Here is a 19,366-nt window from a genome sequence, read left to right as displayed (position 1 = left end):
CTTTTAGGATAGATCTGATTTTTATGTTCAAAAGTTCTAATTTCAGACAATTCAGAAAATTCTCTTTGAACTGCTTAAATAACAACTTAACCAACAATGCTTTGGCTCCTCTCCAAAGATTCCAAAGCAATTTACAAACCTTAGGAAGCTCAACCCTCTTAATCCCTCTTGGTTCTTGTCATGTCTATTTTCTGAACAGGAAAAATGTGGTAAAGAGGGACCAATGTAATTGACTTGTGTCTCCTAGCAAATCATTACAAAAATAAGCAACAGAATTCAAATTCACTTCACTGTTCTGACAACTAGAAGACATTTGTGCCTAGTCAAGAAATTCAAAAAACTTTAAATGTTTTTCTGTGTTTTTCAACTGAATCATCTCCTACGCATTTTTACATTTTTCTACCATCTTTCTGGAAGACAAAATTGTCTTCAGATATGTTAAATTATGCTTTCATTAAACCCCAGGAATTTCTGCCAGTCATTTCTCATCCATGAGAAGCCTGAATAAACTGTGCTACTGACACTTTTGAATACAATATTGCCCAGGCCTACGAAGAAACAATGAACATTATGCCTAATGGAATTAAATTATACAAGACTCAGTGTAAGATTAACTGAAAAACCACTTCAGCATATAGATGCACCTATTCTTAACTGTAAGAACTCTAGTTTGTGCCTCTTCCTGTGACAGAACGTATTTCAAATGGATTTTAAAACGCACACAAATCAATCTATTTCATATTAATGCAGCTGAAATTTTCTCCATTACCTTTTCAGCTAACGTTTTGAAAGGCCTTATTAATGGGTGAGTCTTCGTATTTTCATCCAGTGAAACACCATATTTCCATCCACTATTAGTCTGAAAAAAACAACAAACCCACCCAAAACCCCCAATGAAATAAAATGAGAACACAGATGAGTGAGAGCAAATTAGCCAGTTTACTTTGTCATATCAAACTGCTAACCCACACCAAGAGCTGCTCAGTGCCTCCTGAGAAGAAAAGTGTGCATCCATCTGTGGATGAGCAGGAACAAAACATGCCCCGGACAGAATAGATGCCACCTGTGAGTAGTAGGTCTGAGTTTAACATACATTGCCCCTTATCAAGTGGACTCATGCACTGAGACTACTGACTGAGACAAAAAAAGATTGTCTCAGTTCTCTGGGAGGCTAAAGCCAGGAACACAGAGAAGAATGTGTAACATCAACAGATCAAGAACTGAAGAACATATCTAAAAATAATCCTTTACCTTAAACAATAGTAACTGAAACTTATGGTTTGAAAGTAATCTGTGTATATTTACATATGCATATGTATGTGTACCTCTCCGTACAAATTGGCATATATAGCCCCCCCACCTCTTATACAACTCTTCCATAAAATTGCTATTAATTTTTTATTAATTTTACAATAAATTATTGAAGAGTTTATTGTTTTATAGCTCTGCAGAGACATGACACAGTGACAGAGCATTTGGAAAATTATAGAGAAATTTAATACATAACAGATTTCTTAAAGCTAAGAAGAAGGAAACACTACAACTACTTTTTCTGAAATAAAAAATTACATTAGGCTGTACATCCTACTTCCTTTGATTGGGGAAATGCTGCAATAAAATTGAATCTCTGACTCCCAGTCAAAAAGCACCATTACCAGGCAAAATGATGCCAAGATGTTATATATTCTTACTTAAAAGTTTTTTAAAAACCCAACAAAAAAACCACCAAAACTCCAAACAACCAAAAAAGCAAAAAGAATTTAAAAAAAAGCAAACCCTTAACCAAAAAACAAACCAAATGCCCCTTTTCCAGTCACCTGAAATCACTGGCCTAATAAAGTCTTTGAAAAAGTGACAAATTGCAATGCATTTTCTTAAGCAAGTGGTTTCTTCCGCATATCCCTAAATAAATATGGAGACATCCATACACTCTGAACAAGGGCCTATAATTTAAACTGTCCACTTTTAACTTCAATATTCACCCCAGGAATTATTTACTCGTCCTGGACAGTTGCCAGTCTTAAAATAACTCCTACCTTTTCAAAGGCCCATTTATCATGGGAATGTTCAGCATACTTGCTTACGATATACTCCAACTTCTCAGGAAGTACAAGGCTGTAAGCAAAGAGGGTCATTCAATCACAAGTCACTGCAGTCTGATTAATGAAAAAAAAGTCAGGATAATATAGCACTAATCGAAATGTGTCACTTCCAAATGAAGGCAAAGCATTTGGCTTGGCAGTTCCCTATTCTTTAAAAGAAATGCCACAAAAAAGGCGTAGATATAACGGCATTTACAGAGAACCATCAAGTACATTACAGTCACACTTATCAGCAACTGAAATCACGAAGAAACAAAAACCTGCTTCATGATAACCTGCAGGCAATTTTGCTGTTAATTCTAATATAGAATATTATTAACATGAACATTTCACAATGCATAATGATGTAAGGATAAGAATTTAATTGCAAGACTGAGCTAGTGATCCTGAGTTCTTGAATATAAAATTATTAGAAGTCTGTATTTTAAAAGCACAAGATTACTAGCAAAGCCAAATATCTATTGAATCATCCTACATGATCTACTTTTTTGCCAAATCAGGTTTCTACTGATCAATTCTCAAAATTAAGTGAAGATTTTATAAAAATTGGGCTGTAAGCCAATTAATTGAATTACCAGATTTTCGTGATATTGTACAATTTTTCATAAGCACACTCTAAATAATGACGGTTTCTAATTTATATATCCCAAACATTTGAACCATTAGCCAATATGGTGCATAATAAATATTGAATTTACTATTTTCTCTGCAGACATAAGATGGAAATATTTAACATCTGTTCAAGGCTGAGAAGAATATGGTTTATGTCTGTATAACAGGCCAGATTGCAGTGAAGTACTTGGTAGAAGGAGGCAAAAATCCCTATACTACCTCTGAAAGTCCTAATACCACTAACAAGGCAGTCACCAGCCAACTCCCCCAACAGACAACAAAAAAAAATTAATAAGGAATAGTATAAAAATATTTAAGGGAAGGAAATTTATATGATTTATATGACTCACTTTGATGTGCTGACAGGTTTGGGATCAAAATTTCCTTCTGGATCCACTGAAGTCTGCTTTTCCAAAGTTGACATAATTCGTGTATCTAAATAATCAGGGGGCAAGGCACCAGCTATAGCACTTAGACAAGGCAAAGCCATTCGAAAGAGCTCTGGATCATACTTCTGCAGGAGAGATAGGAACTGGTTGGAAAATCCAATAGAAAAACATGCAAAATGTTAGTGAAAACCAAGCAGCCATAGCAATGTACAATTATTAGAAGATGCAAATGAACAGTAAAGCACATTTAAAATTCAAACATTGAGCAAAATTATTGCTGCATGACATATATTTTCTATTATATCTATATATATTGATATATATAGATAGATAGATAGATAGATAGATAGATAGATAGATAGATATATTCTCAAGACTATTGAGATTGACCTAAGACTGCTGACACCATATAGGTATATGCAGTATGAGTACAACTCAAGCTTCGTATCAGCCATGAAGGCCTATATAGGGAAGATCAAGGCTTGTTTGCCTAGTTACACAGTATGATCATCTATAAAATACTGCCTTGATTCTCAAATTACTAATTCCTGTCTTAACTTCAGGAGACATTGTCATTTTGCCTTCTTTCACCCTGCACTATTTCAGTTTAAAACATGCTCATTAAATGAAATTGTGATTTACTGTAGCAAAGTCAGTTCATTACTTTTAATAACTTCAAACTAGTAAATATCTTGGTACAAAAAAAGAACAGTGGAGAACGCTGTAGGTCAGCAGGTCAGATTTACACAACTCTTCTTTCACTGGGCTAACAACCATTTACAGAAAAATGAAAATGCTATTATAGAGAGCCACCAATATTGGCAGAAACATGCCATGTTAATTTATCTGTTAAAATCTGAGCAGCACTAATTGGAAATATTTGCTTGCATCAGGCCCTCCTGATACTCTTCACACTTGTCAAAGCAGTAAGAGAAGGGTAAATGTCACTAAAATAAAATACAAATAAAGCTTAAAAAGCCATTTCAGAATAATGCAGAGACCATTTTCATTTCCGTATTTTAAATCAGAATGCCTAGAGGAGCAATCATATACATCTGTTGTTTAGAAAGAGAACATAAATTCAGTGAGACACAATGAAAATTATTTTTTATTGTCCTAAAGCAAAAACCTGATTTTTGATTGGACTAAATTTTTATCCCTGCCAAGCACAAAAAAATGGATTACTCAGTAAGACATTTCTCCTATCAGAAAAGCGCCTTTTTCTTACTGAGAAAAAAACTGAGTAAGTGAAAAAAACCCCAAGATCACACTTTGTAACAGAAAAGTGTAAAAGTGTTAATTTCGTAGGGTGTTGCAGCATATCTCTTCAGCCAGGCAACAGCCAGAAACTAAAGAAATACAAGTATATGTTTGAAGACAGATGATGTAAATTTATTCTGCATATACTTTGATTTCATAAGCACATACATATATTTAATAAAAGTTATTTTATGTCAGTAAAAAGTAATTTCAAATGTTTAGTAGAGCCAAGATAGGAAAGCAGATACTCTGACATGTCAGTGCAGTGAGAACTAATCATTACTAGTATATATATAGCTCTGTGTATCTATATATACATAGTGCCTCATTGTTAGTGTAAAGCTTATACGTATATCAACCAAAGATTTGACATTTCATCAGTTTGGAGAGACTCCTTCACGATTCAGCATTCAATTTTACACTTCATTAAGAGCATTCATTGCTGTATTTCCCGTATTAGATGAAACAACTGTTAAAATAGGAACTTTCTGATCTTGGCACAGCAAATTATCACTGTAATGCTTTCATACCCATCCTATACCATAATGTGAATTGCAGACATTACCTTGTGAGACAAGGAATCAAATATTCCCCAGAAAAGCTTTTCAGTTAAATGTAATTCTTCTTCTGCTGCAATTCCATAGCTTCCCATTCCTGAAGGCAGACAATAATATTTCCAGCACTGCTCATAGTGATTTGTCAGAAGCTATATTTTCAAGAAATAAAAATGCATGTGAAACATTGGTATTGAACAAAATAAAAAAATGTTATATTAAACAGTTACAAGAGTAGTATTATTTGTGTCTGTCTCTTCATTTCCAATGGCTCATAATAATGGTATTTTTTCTTTTTGGAAGAGCAGCACAGCCCATGTTGTGAAAGTAAGGCTTGTATTACCTCCAGCTCCTGCTGTGGGATTCTCAGTGGTTACGGGGAGTAGCAAAATTTCAGGATTGTCACCATTTCAGTACAAACTAGCTCACAGCATAAAAATAGAGTCATGAAATGGATATAAGGCAGGACAAGAGAGATTCTGATGAAAAGTTCTAAAAATTCAAATTGATTTTACTCCTGTCATTTGTAGTCGATGGCTTTAGTATTATTCAGAGCATTACAAAAGACACCTTGCAGTACACCCTCTGAGCTGCAACTGCTCAGCTCTGGAAAAACTGATGGAAAAAGCTGTCATACAGGAAATCTATAATATACCAGTTAAAGAGCTAGTATATATGATTGTTGGCATTTTCCACATAAATTAAAAATTCTACCAGTTTCTTCTGTAGAACTAAAAACTCCAATCCCATGCAAAATTTTAAAATTTCTTTTAGCATCAGACTAGAATCTTGACATTTTAGTTTTTACTGCAATTCTGGATAAAAAGGGAAAATAATAATCATAAAACCAGATCAAACACTCCCTCTACACCACACTTTTACTCAAAAATTGATGATGCTCCAGAGTATGTTTGTGAATATGGCAGCTCTGCTTTAAAGTATGATAGAATTTAAATTCTTTCACAAAAAGACACAGACTTAAGATCAGGCTTTTTTATCCCAACAGAAAAGTGAAACAAATGTGAAAGAATAGTTCTAAACAAGATTTATTTATCATCTAACTACTGTAATTCTTTATTTACAGAACAAGAGGATAAATAAAACTTTGGTTACAAACTGCTCACAAATAAAGGTGAATTCTCTTCCCTGTATCCTGTCTCTTAGATTTCACTCAAAATTAATTTCCAGACTATCCATCCTACCAAGAGCTATTACAGTTCATATAGCAGAAGAAGAAATATCAAGATAACGCTAACATTAAATTGATACAATCAAATACTCTTTGCTGCAGCAATGAGAAAGTCAACAGTTCACTACACAAAATCAACTTACTGTATACTGTTTGCATAAGGCATGATTTCAAAAGTTTTGCAAATATTACATTTCATTTGAAAGACTTTATAAAACAGTAACATTATTTTCAATTCAGAAGTAATATTACCCTTTGCATTCTGTTTTTAAAACAAGACAACAACAGTTTATTTTCAAGTTTTATGCTGGATGTGTGTACAGAAAGTAAAGTATTTACCTTGAGAGGCATTTTACAGTATTCATTGAGCAGGGGAACATCAAAAACTAGCCTTCTCAACAGCTGTTGTAGCATAGAGGGACGCAAATGGCTGTAATTTTTAAAAAACAGATGTCATCAGCAAAATTCATACAGTTCAGTGAAAATGAAATAAAAATTGAAGTCAACTTACATATTGGGATACAAAACACTCATTAAAATTACTCTGAAAAAACAATGCTAGGTGGTTAAAGAATCTCATTATGCCTCATCTACATATAAAAGAATATAGTACAGAAAGTTGTGCTACTTTTGAAACCTTTTCAACGAACAGAGGGTTCATAAATCTACACTACAGCTCCTGAGATAACACTGGTCATTTATTTCATGCAAGAATAAAACAGTCTTAGGTCTACACTACACACAAAGAAAGAAATTGTTAAAATACATATTCTGTACAAAATAAATCAATTTGTACACAGGTATCATACATACTGGCAAATAGCAAGCAGGCATTCCTCAATAGCATCTCTTTGAGCTTTCGTAAGGGACCGTCCCTTGGACAACCTGTATATTGTGTGAAGCATGGAGTCAACCAGAGAGGCATGATGCTCTGTTCCAGAAAAGAGGGGAGCACATCTTTTGAGTAATGGAAACACAGCTGAGCAAATGTATCTGTTTAGTGCGAGAGCTGCCTCTGTGGTACTCAGAGAAACCTGTATGAAGCAGTAAATGATCGTTAGTAACACAATGGGTAAAGGTTATTAAATATGAAGGCTATACAACATAATAATGTAGTAGTCCTTAAGTTCCCTAAGTGGCTGGGTGCTAACATGATATTCCCAGCATACACATGAGGATTAAAGCCATTTTTTATCAACTGGAGAAAATCCAAGCCATCCATCCTGTCTCTTGTAACACTGCACCCTGAACCAATAGCAGCAGAAAAATCTTTGAACAGGCTAGAAAACCTCACTAAGCATTAAATAACACTTTTAATCTCAATTTGTTCCTATATATGGATTTTCAGTGTAATTATTGGAAACAAACATGAAATAAAAGCAACCATTAGGCCAACTGCAGTATACTCAATGAACTTATTGTATTACTGTACAGCCTGTATCAAAAGTTTTTAAACTACATTTACACTTCATAAGGTGCTAATGAATCAGCCTATAATCAGACTTAAGCACTACAAATTGATAGTTAGTGAATTCATACTGGTTTTGTTTTATAGTGAGCCTATTACACCTCTTTCTTAAAAGCTGTTTTGACTTGAAATTCCATTTTTTTTACATGTACAGAGCCACTATATCCAGCCACTGCACCTAAACTCAATAGTTTAATACGTACTGTATCCAAAGAGGCAGAGGCTCTTAAATCTGGTAAAAATCCAACTTCCAATAGGTGAAGGAGGAAGCTTTGGTCCTTAATACCATAGACACGGTCCAAGAAGAGTACCATGGGTGCTTTATGATCAGGACAGAAACTTGCAGACATGTCTGGCTCATTTACTGTGCCATCTACACAAATGTACAATGCAATTTTTAATAATAGGTAACTGATAAAACAAGAAACATCGAGACAATGAAAGACATTATAATTACATTTAATGGGTAAAATCACATACTCAAAGAAAATTATATTCTTGTTCAGTTTTGTTCTATGCTGAAAAAGAATAGTTTAGAATAACAAGTTTTTATTATTTCAAAACCTCTATTATTTTGCAATTTAATTATGTTTCACTCTTAAATGAAAGCTTAGAAGTAAATGGTAAAATATTCTACAAATGACTGGATAATATGGAAACGCAAAGGGACTGAGCCCAAGCTTATATATTGTACCTAAAGAGATAACACCTCTAGAGCCACTGCTGGAGTCAGAGTATTGGCCCATTAGTGTGATCCTTTAAAGTATTTCTTATGTTCTTACATTCTCTACTCCACGGGAGCAAATCAGTGCTCCTGGAGCAGTTCTAATTGGTACAGATCTAATTAAAATTTGAAGAACAGTTGTCTTCTTGCATTCAACTCTAACAAAACTACTCTATTTTACATCTGAAGACTAATGTGGCAAAAGACTTTTGCAAAAGATAAATGGTCTAATAAAAGCATTGAAGTTACCTTTGTTAACTGTTGATAACTTTAGTGGTATACTTATAATCCCCACCAAATCTTCAGTTGGCACTAAGGATCGAAGAATTGACCTGATTCGAATAGCTTCCCCTTTTCCACTTTGAATAAGCTGTTAGAAAAAATCATTAATTAAGAAATTTAATGCTAAGGGATGTCGCTGTTGAGCAGCTAGCAGAGTAATGAAGGCACCAGTTCTCAGTGGCAAGAAGGAATGACCTTTATTGTTTTGATTTCATCATATATATAGAGTTTTCAAAAGTCACCCAGATTGGTCAGTCAGAAGCCTTCCCCCAGGCCTGATTGGCCAGGCCTGCACTGTCCAAGTTCTGGGACACTGTTCAATAACATCCAAACTTTATCTTTATTTATAAAACACAAGAATTCTCGTGGGAAAAACCTGTGCTAGCCACAAAGGGACATAAGAAAATTTTCCTAAATATGTTTCTATTAATATAATTTTTTCAAACACTTGAAGAAAATGCACAGAAATTCTATTTATCCAAGAATTAATGAAGTTGCCAAATTCAGCTGTTCCTACTTCTGTATCTGTTCTTATTTTTGTATCATGTAAATGATTTCACAATACTATAAATTCCCAGTAACACAAAAAACTCCACATTGCAAGATTCCTAAACCAACCATATATGGTGATGAATCCAAAACTTATGAAATATTCGTGTTACCTACAGAACTCATGGTACCAGATGTTAAACTTGCTTTTTTACACTACAAATGGATGCAGACCTGTGTGATGTATCTATCCATTTTTCTATTATTTCTATGCCACAAAAACTTCAAAAGGTATTTACAACAATGAGGTGAGCAATTCTGTTCAACTTCCAGAAGCAATCTAGGTGTCTGAAAATCTCTACCAGTAATTTTCATAACATGAAACTACTGTTTCTGGCAATAAAAAGCCACATATAGCTAATAAACTTAATAGCTTTTGTAATAGTAAATAGGGAGGCTGCAAGCCAAAACTTTTGCTCTTATTGTATTAAGAAACAGAGCATTTTCAGCTGGGTTTAAGCTACTAAAGAATTTTAAGCACTGACAAGCAACAGTTTAATTAAAACCAAGACTACTTCCATGGCATTACAGGCCTGACAGAAGAAATAGTTTATATATTTTTCCATGTATTCACATGGTGTGGGCACCATATTTCATCAATGCATAGAAAAGACTGCCTTGTATCACAATCTTATAAAAACTATTTATATGGCTTTCTAGAGAATAATAAAGGGTCAATTTTAGAAGTTTTTCTACTGGTCACTTAATTGTGCAATTGTAATTCATATTTGCTTTGATTCCATAGTCATGTAAAAATTATCAAAATTGTAGATAAATAAAAAAGTATAAAGGAATCAAAAGACCACGGTTCTTTATAAACAGCTTGCAAGGAATACATCTACCTTCTGAAGGGCAGAAGCCTTTGAATGCAGAAAGGTTTAGTTAGACACTTACAGTCATGTTTACAAATCTCCCACATTTTCTGAGCAAGTGGTGAAATGAACTTACATGCATTTCTGGTGCACAGCGTCCAAGTAGATCTATGAGAGCTGAATAAAATGACATGATTGCATTTCCCATGTGGACAGTCTCCTCTTCCTCCTCCTCATCATCACTAAAAAGTAAACAGTAACAGTGAGCGTTTTTGCTAATCTAAGTTTATAGTTCTGCTCTGGAGCTGGACACATGATCCAGAGACTATTCATCGACATACTCATCTGCTTTGGCTCCAGGCTACAGGGTTTTTGTCCCTAGGGTAAGCATGCAGTCGACCTGTAATAACTGACTTCACATGAGCCTTCCACCTTCCTCTTTTACTTAACCTTAACTTTAGCTTCATTCCACAGCAGTCTTCTCATTTTCTTTGTCCTTCAGGCTTTTTTCTCTGCAACTCTTATTCTACTTTTATCTAGCTAATGCTTTATGAATACCATATGACAACTGCTTGTGGATGTGAATCTCTAATGCTCTGTGTTTGTATAATCCCTACACAACAGGGTCTATTATCCACATACTGCAAGCATGACTGAATCAGCTATTAAATCCTCACTTGCCAAACAAGCATTCACATTTACTTACCCTTCTCTTTTATATGCCTGGGAAGGAAGGTCACGACTAGGATTCTCTGAGATCCTGATAGCCTCCTGCATAGCAGCGAGTAAACCATTTCCTCCTTCTCCCCTAAGGTCTGGCCCAAAGCACTCTGGCCTTCGAATAAGGAGCTTGACAACAACACTTGCATTTTCCTCAACACTTTCACCTGAGGACCAAAAAACACTGCACATATTTTCTCCTGAAACGTATTCTTAAGTCAAAAGAAAATTTCGTTTTCCTAAGTATTACAAAATCTAAAACAAATCCTCATCCTAAGGGTTAAAAACAAAGATTTATTAAGCTGGTAGCACAGGATATACTTTATCAAAACTATACTGAGGTTTAAAATTGCCAGTGTTGACTTGCCTTGCAAAGGTTTTACCACACTTAGTCTATAAAGGCTCACTTTAGAAGGTTAATTTCCTGGCAGAAACTAATCTTTCTGGTATAAGGGCTGACATTCCCAAGAGGCAAAAAGTTTGCTGCTGGGGCGGGCAGGAAGGACAGAGAGAAAATGGAAGGTGTGACAATTCATAGATTGAGATAATGACTGTAGTGAAGAAAGCAAAAGCTGTGCATGCAAGCTGCGTTGAGTTTGCATGGCCAGGCTTAGGTAGTAGGGGAGCTACAGGGCTGAAGGGGATGAAAAGGGATACAGGGGTGAAAAGCTGCCAAAAGCTTTCTCCATGTCCAGCAGAGCCAATCCTAGGCATCTCCAAGATGGACATGCTACTGGCCAAGGCTGGGCCAATTTGCAATGGTGGTAATGCCTCTGTGATGACATATTTAAGAAGAAAAAAAGTTATTGTGCAGATGTTATTGTATCCAGAGAAGAGCAGGGTGAGAACTTGTGAGAGGAGCAACTCTGCAAACACTAAGGTCAGTGAAAAAGGGGCAGGAGGTGCTCCAGGTGTCAGAGCTGAGATTCCCCTGCAGCCCATGGTGCAGACCATGGTGAGGCAGCTGTGCCCCTGCAGCCCATGGAGGTCCACAGGAATGCAGAGATCCACCTGCAGACCATGGAAGTCCATGGTGGATCAGGCATCCACCTGCAGCCTGGGAAGGAGGCCCACACTGGAGCAGAGGCATGTGCCCGAAAGAGGCTGTGACCTCCTGGGAGGCCTGTGCTGGGACAGGCTGTGCAGAGAGGACCCCACTCTGGAGCAGGTTTCCTGGTAGGACTTGTGGGGAACTCACACTGGAGCAGCATGTCCTGGAAAGACTGCACCCCATGGAAAAGTGACACACATTGAAGCAGTTTGGAGAGCATTTTTGCCTGTGTGATGGACTCATGTTGGATAAGATTGTAGAGAACTGTTTCCCATGGGAAGGACCCCTCACCAGAGCAGGGGAAAGGCTCTTCTTCCTGAGCAGTGGCAGGAACATACTGACGTGACCCCCAGTCTTCTGCTGCCAAGGGATTACTAACATGATTTGCTACCATGGCTACAGGTTAATCTACTCAATTATGTGATTTGCAAAAAAACTTCAGAAAAATACAAATAACCAAGAAAATTTTTTTAAAATTACAATAATAAGCATACACCAATAATCTTGGGTTTGTAATGAGAAGAGTATGCATTAACCTCTCTTCAGGTTTAACATATTGTTATGGTTAGGAAATTAATTTAAAGGAAACTTTTTGATGGAATTTGGATGCCAAGAAATTAGACTTACTGTTAGCAAAAACTGCAAATCGTAAGAATGACAGGTAACGTTCACCCTCTATTGGGTTCCATCCAATGTCTGGATATCCTTTAGCCAGCAATACTGGACAACTCTGCAGGCCACAACCCGCCAGGTAGGTAACAACCTGCAATACAGAAGCAATCTGCTCACATAGAAGCAATTTATTCATACGCTTAGAAATAGATTTCTACATATAGATTTATACAAAATGAGCATAGCATTTTTTGTCAGTCACAAGGTTTTCTATATACTGGGCATTTCATCTGAGAGTCTACCAACACAGCTCATTCTTTTATCAGTCATATTTTGTTATAGTTTGTTTTTTTTTAATGAAAAAAGGCTAGCACTCTTTATTTCTGGTTACGCAATTACACAATGACACAAAAATACAACAACATGAACAAATGTGGAATGTGAAAAGCAGAATAAAATCTTGTAGAATCCAGATCTTTTTGACAGTACATACACAACAGCTAAAATACTATTGAACAACTTTAAAAATCAGATCAATAACCATGTATGGTTAATTTGCTACAACAGCAAAATAAACCTTACATCAAAAGTTTATATACTGTAATTCTAATTTTAATGGATATGAAAACCATTACATTTTTCAGAAGACTGATAAATATGAATGGACAGTTTTAAGAGTCTGAAACCAAAAAGATTAAAAAATTTGGTAATACATAATTTCTAACACAGCATTTCTTATCAAGAGATTCCCTTAACTATGGGCAATCTTTGAGAAATTATGAAAAGTTCCTTTAATTATAGTAAACTGAATTTCTGAAATGTACAGAATAATTTGTCATTCATCTAAAAGAAAATTTGCAGATAACTACATAAACGTGATAGTTTATTTTATTTGGAATACACAAAGGACAATATATGAGTATGGTTATAGCACTTAAAATAGGTAATGAACATCAAGAATCTTCCATGAACTTACCAAAAATTAATTAATTTCTTAAAATGGTAGGCAGCCAAAAATAGGTGGCAAAAGTGAGATATATGATTAGATTATACTTGGGCATTATCCAATGCCCTAAGAGAGAAAAAATTATGAATTTAGGAAGAAGAATTATATGTCTGCTGATACAGTATAGAAATCGCATCCAAAAGGCTGCAACAGTGGGAAAATGGGCTGATGTTAAAAATTTGCTTATTGCACTATGCAGTAAGGAAGTTACTCAGAGCACTCTGTGGAAAAAGTATGTAATTCCTAACAGGACTTTATAGTTTTCAAGAACTCATTCAGAAGATTTAAGTGAATAGATACTTGTAGGAGTGTAGAAATGCACCTCATATAAAATGTAAGAAAACCAGTGGAAGAAGTCTCTTTTTCTTCTAAGATTTTACAATGTTACCTCCAAGCCATGAAGTTTTAATCTATTCATTTTACTGCAGTATGTCATGAAGCCATGGGATGCATTTCTTGTGCAATCCTGTACCTTCCACACATTCACACATTTGCAGTAAAAAGGGTTTAAATTTTCCATGGCGAAAGTTCAAAAGTTAAGTTGTCTACATGTAATTTATTTGTTTTGCACAACAGTTTTTACAGTATAATCTTTAGTGACACAGAAATGCTGTGTCATTCTGTGAATAGGGTGTCTGTCACATTCATCAACTAATATCCAGACAGTATTAGTTTTTTCTTGTTATTTAGTTTACAGATTTATTTAGTATACAGATTTATTTACTGAATAACCTCCACATACTCTACTAGATAAAGTTAGTTACATTGCAGTCAATGCATTATGACTCTTACAGCTAAAATGACTAATGAGTTTGAGAAGTCCAGTCTGAGACATACAGAGCCCAATTTTTTCAGTATAAAATACTTCTTATGTTACAGCTGATATCTGTTACTGTTTGAACAGGCAGTACTTGTACAGTGCCAAGTATTTCAGTAAGCAAAGTGCCAAATATTTCAAGGCAAGCAATCAGTAAATGAGAAATATGGTCAACAGTGATTCAGTTTTAGTGACTTGTTGTACAGTATTTTCCATGAAAATATGAGACAGCCACAGGTAGTGTTCCTGTCACTAGTGTTGTGTCCCAAGGATTGATATCAACACTATTTAATTTTTAATAATGACAGGACAGAGTACACTCAGCAATTTTGCAGGTGATACAGAATTGCTAATTCTTCTCTACAGTATATTGCTTAGTAAGTACATTGCTTGGTTGTCTCATACCCTTTCCACTCATATTCTTGTTTGTCTTCCCCATGTTATTGCTGTAATATGCCCATTTATTTAAATTTCACAACTTTTTCTCTCCCACAGCATATGCTGATGACAAACAGTCCCACAACCAGTTCCACTCTCATCACAGGATTTGCTCACATTGCACAGATTTTCCCAATGCTAAGTTATCATTTAGGTGTTTAACTGTTCCCTCCATTTATATTAAACCCCACCTTCTGATTTTTGTACCTCAGCGCTCTGCTAGCACATATAACTTCCTTTCCCTGCTTTCCTCCTCTTCTGACTGTGCACTCATCTTCCATCTCTTAATCTGTTTTCCTCCTGTGATATACAAAGAACTTTCATGCCATTTTTTACAACGTTTTACCACCTTTTCTAGTTCATCCTACCTCTTCTCACATCTCCCTTTATTCCTAACCATTGCCAATGACTTGAATCCTGGATTCAGCTTCCCATTGCAGCTACCCTTAATATCCTGCTCTACCTTTCCTCTTCAAATACCTGCCCTTCCATTCTCTTAGCTCTAACTTCCATCCCCACAAATCTCTATGATTTAAGCCAAAAGGCCTGTGTCCTTTTTTATAGGTCTCCTCTGAATTCTCAGGTTTTTTCTTCCCCAAGCAATACTTATTGATATTTCTGTTTTGTGTATATTTTCTTGCCCTTTCTACCTGACAACAATATTGAAAGGATGCAGAAGATAAAAATAAATCTCGTTTGCTGTGATTCCTACTAAGCATAAAGCAAAATCAGGGAAAATACTGCTCAGTCAACCTTACCTTGGAACAATGCATACCTAGAGTGGGTGTTTCTGAGGACATCATATCCAAAAACTACTATGACCAAACTTGCCCTTTTAAACCCTTCTAGGGCAAGTACACCATTTAATAAATGGGTAAATAGATCAGAGTGACCACCTACCTTATCAAGATCTGGCTCCTCCAAAGCGAGTGCAAGCTCGTTGTTGTCCATCACAGAGGCTGCTGCCACATCGAGTGGTGTCGAACCTCTCATAGAAGGAAATGCTGCAGAAGAAAGTTAATATAAAAGAATTAACGGAGTTTGCAGTAATCACATTCATGCAGCAGAGGGCAGCAATCACGCTGGAATCTAGAGCATAAATTTATTCTTAGTACATTTTAGGGCAGTTCTTCATTCAAGAACACGGTCAACTGTTTTCAAAAATGTGAAAATAAATGCTGGAATTTTTTTCTGATTTCACATCCATATCTGTAAACATTCTCAACCACACTGGTTTTAAATGCAGATTAAAAAAATCAGTATTAACAATACAGCAAATGAGAGGAATGCTTTTTCTTTAACTATGTCATTCTGCACAGCCCTATCAAGTCAAGATTTTAGAACATGCCCATGTTTAGCAAAAAGAGACATTTCAAGCTTCAGTTACCAGTTTTCTTCCTTTAATCTTTTCCCATTTTCTGTGTTTATTATGGCCAAGGGCAGGCATGAACAGCTAAATCACTGTGAAATCACATGCTACCTTGCCTTGCCATATCTTATTATTATCTATCCAGCCAATATAATTTTCCTTGTCTTATAAAATCTAATGCACATGCATTAAAAACATACATTCAGGGTTCAAAATAAAAAATATACAATTTACTTCAGTAGCCTAAACTGCAGAGACAAGGAAAATTAAACCAGATGAAACAGGCAAGCACCATGAATGGTCAATTAAATTTCAGATTTCAAACCGCAACTATTTTGAATGGAAAAAATGGCAAACTGTATGTTTAATACTAATTTTTTTCAAGGTGCTTAAAAACACAGATTCAGACTATTCTGGTTCTAATTCATAGACACATAGACATGAAAAAAAAAAAAAGAAAATAATTAAAGGTGAAACCAGAAGGTGGTTTAAGCATGTTTCAGCTTGCTATACAAATTGGACACTAGTCTTGTGATCACTAGTCTTGTGATATCACAGTTGCTCCTACTCTTGCTTTTAGCTGTTGCAGCTACATGGCATACCCAGTCCAACACTGCTGTTTTCCAGTAAGTAACTGAGATGCTCAAACATGGCCTTTTGGTTTTGACGACTAATGCGACAGAAGTAGCACAGGAATCGACAACAGCTTGCCACCATCTTAGGAAAAGCGATCTGCTGAACAAAAAGTTGACAAAGCAGTGAAATATGTTAATTACCAATCTGTTCCAGTTCTTCTTCCTGCACTCCTAACAAGGAAAGTATAGTGAAGTTACCAAGGTGATAAGCAACTGACAGTGGCTTTGCTTCTAACTTAAGAAAGGACCCACATTTCCTTTCACATTCATTAGGCCATTAAAATGTTGAAAAATCATTTTGCAGGGGACTATTGGTGACATATCAGTTTGAACTGACAAGTTTTTACCTTCCCACCATTCCTTCAGAGACAATACATGTCTCAATACAGCCTCGTGATTAAGTAAATTATTCCAAGATGCTGGAGAGCTATCTCAAACAATCCACTGCTACAACCTAGAGAAATGACCAATCCCTAAACCAGAGACTGGATTTCATGATTGCTCATTCCATCTCTTGCAGCTACAACACTCAACAGAAAAATGTTCATGAGGTACCTACTGTCTACATGCTATTAATAAAGATAGAGACCTAAAACAGAATATTTTGGGTAGCCAGACACATTTAATGGCATGACACCAGGTTACTCAGCAGTTTTCTAAGTCTGCATTTCCTTTGAAGGATATCATGGCAATTTCTGTAAAGTATTTTTGTAGATCTGTATTAAAATTTTCTATTAAAACATTTTTAGTAGAATTAGAAGGCATTGGGGGGTTGTCATTGCTTTACTTTTGGGGTTTTTTTATCAGCTTTGGCTCTATATTCACATTGTAGCAAAACCAGAGTGTTGTAACAACTATAAATTAGCAAAGTAAAAATAATTTTATTATTAATTTTACCTTGCCTTGAAATAAAACAGAAAAACTAAATCTGGTATGCAAATACCATGTAAAACTGCAATGGCATAGGCAGATTCAATGCATAAGCATTTAAGAGAATCATGTGAGCTATATGGCCAAAGAGGCAAAGAAAGAATGGTGTAGCTGCACACAGAAGACAATCAAGCTATGAAAAACTGAAATACAGAGAAAAGATAACCAAAAGGTAGAAAACTGTGCTGAAAATTTTCCCAAATATATAAGAATGAGTGGCCAGACAAAAGGAAATTAGATAAGCAATACTGGGATCAGAGGACACCCTGCTTTTTGGGATGGAGGCAACAGGATGAAAACATCATGCATATGCAAAATGAAGAAAGAAAATAGCACAGTTAACTTCTCACTTTTTCAGTAGTGAAAAATTTCAGTTAGGCTTCTCAAAATTTATGCCACTCTTCCTTTAAAATAACAGTATATTTTCAACTATAACACTAAGAAAAGGGAGAACACAACACCGCAAGAAAATTTTCACTCAAATCAAGTGCATGAATTTGAGCATTAATATTTAAGATTTTGTTAGTCTTTTATTATAATTTATTGGTAGTAACACTTCATCTAGATGAAGAAGTAAATTTTCCTAGCAGAGCTATACCTCCAATAAATGCAGCTAAAGTATATATTTAACTTGAGAACAAAGTACTTTACAATCCTAATAAAAGATAAATTAAACACTTGTAACATCTCAGGTTTTAAAAATCAAGTCCTAGACTACTGGGCTTCTCCCTCTAGTACTATAAAAATATTCTACTTTTATCATTAATTAATATTTTAATTTTTACAAGCAAATCCCTAGCTTACAAGGGATATATTTTTGTTCCCTTCTTAAACATCCTAATATATTTTTGGAGAGGTTCAAAATGCAAAACACACAAGAAAATTGTGATGAAATTACCTGAGATCTGTCTCCTCCAAGCACATTCACCATCACATCCATAACAGTCTCATGCATGCCCAAGACTCTCATTAAGTTAGGATGCTGATAAAACACCTTGTTGTTCATTATATCCCTAAAATGGAAGAAGTTTTTAAGAAACTTCAGTTTAATTTAACTCGATGTATTATTGGAGATTTCAGAGGCATGGATTCATTGTATTAACATCATTTCTAAGTCTTAGAATTCAGCATAATATAAAAACACCTGAGATCAAAATGCTTCACATTTCAATATGCTGTCATTCCTCTAAATTTCATAGTTTCTTCACAATAAGACTATTAACCTCTAAATTATTTCGAGATGGCATTTGTTAATCTCTAAATAGCTCCTACCATCTGTTCTGTTCAAACAAAAAAAAAGATTCTGTGATGATCTAAGTGGAAAAGAATATGTTTTGTTGTATTTTAAGTTGAGAATGGTTATCAAGAAAATGAAATCTAATAAATCATATTTCTGCAGTAACCACTCAAATAATTTCCTCAGTTCACAAAGTAAAGACAACAAATAGACTTAGTATTCAAATTTATCTGTTTATCTGTATTAATTAATATTTCCAAATTCAGTCAGAAGTAAAGTAACATACAGTTCCATTATAAAGGACTGTTTTCACTTTTTAATTCGGCCCACTGTTCTCTCAATATTTTCTAGAATCTGCTGTATTGGTTTCATCATCCAAAACATGACTAATCTGTTTCAGTATAATGCAGGGATTAGATTTCAATAGAATCCAGAGATTTCTAACATTTTAGGAAAACCCATTAAAAACACATGGCAAATAACAGGCATCATGCCTGCTGTAAAGAAATACAGAAAAATGAGAATGGATGACTATCAATACAGCACCTCTTGAAGGGTGTTTATATACATACCATGTGTGGGCAATTCATCCTTTATCCCTCATTTAATT

At 35.2% G+C, this 19,366-nt stretch overlaps 1 protein-coding gene across 8 annotated transcripts in view; it reads right to left on the bottom strand.

Annotated features, from left to right (window-relative positions):
* Positions 1-19,366, bottom strand: part of RYR3 (ryanodine receptor 3) — a 187,543-nt gene that overhangs the window by 65,284 nt on the left and 102,893 nt on the right. For 3 of the 8 annotated variants that reach the window (XM_085062056.1, XM_085062051.1, XM_085062052.1), the window contains exons 40-53: positions 18,418-18,532; positions 16,557-16,689; positions 15,486-15,589; positions 12,340-12,475; positions 10,648-10,828; positions 10,078-10,183; positions 8,548-8,668; positions 7,778-7,947; positions 6,920-7,140; positions 6,446-6,536; positions 4,929-5,069; positions 3,065-3,246; positions 2,037-2,115; positions 770-859 (exon numbers count right to left, since the gene is read on the bottom strand). In XM_085062056.1, coding sequence (XP_084918182.1) covers positions 770-859; positions 2,037-2,115; positions 3,065-3,246; positions 4,929-5,069; positions 6,446-6,536; positions 6,920-7,140; positions 7,778-7,947; positions 8,548-8,668; positions 10,078-10,183; positions 10,648-10,828; positions 12,340-12,475; positions 15,486-15,589; positions 16,557-16,689; positions 18,418-18,532 — 1,870 coding nt within the window. The remainder of the gene's footprint in view (positions 1-769; positions 860-2,036; positions 2,116-3,064; positions 3,247-4,928; positions 5,070-6,445; positions 6,537-6,919; positions 7,141-7,777; positions 7,948-8,547; positions 8,669-10,077; positions 10,184-10,647; positions 10,829-12,339; positions 12,476-15,485; positions 15,590-16,556; positions 16,690-18,417; positions 18,533-19,366) is intronic. The other 5 variants (XM_085062054.1, XM_085062058.1, XM_085062055.1 and 2 more) reach the window with 3 other exon arrangements.

The sequence above is a fragment of the Lichenostomus cassidix genome, chromosome 5, assembly GCF_008360975.1.
Source record: "Lichenostomus cassidix isolate B80296 chromosome 5, HeHo_3.0, whole genome shotgun sequence".
NCBI lineage: Eukaryota > Metazoa > Chordata > Aves > Passeriformes > Meliphagidae > Lichenostomus > Lichenostomus cassidix.
This window is presented reverse-complemented; position numbering and strand designations above follow the sequence as displayed.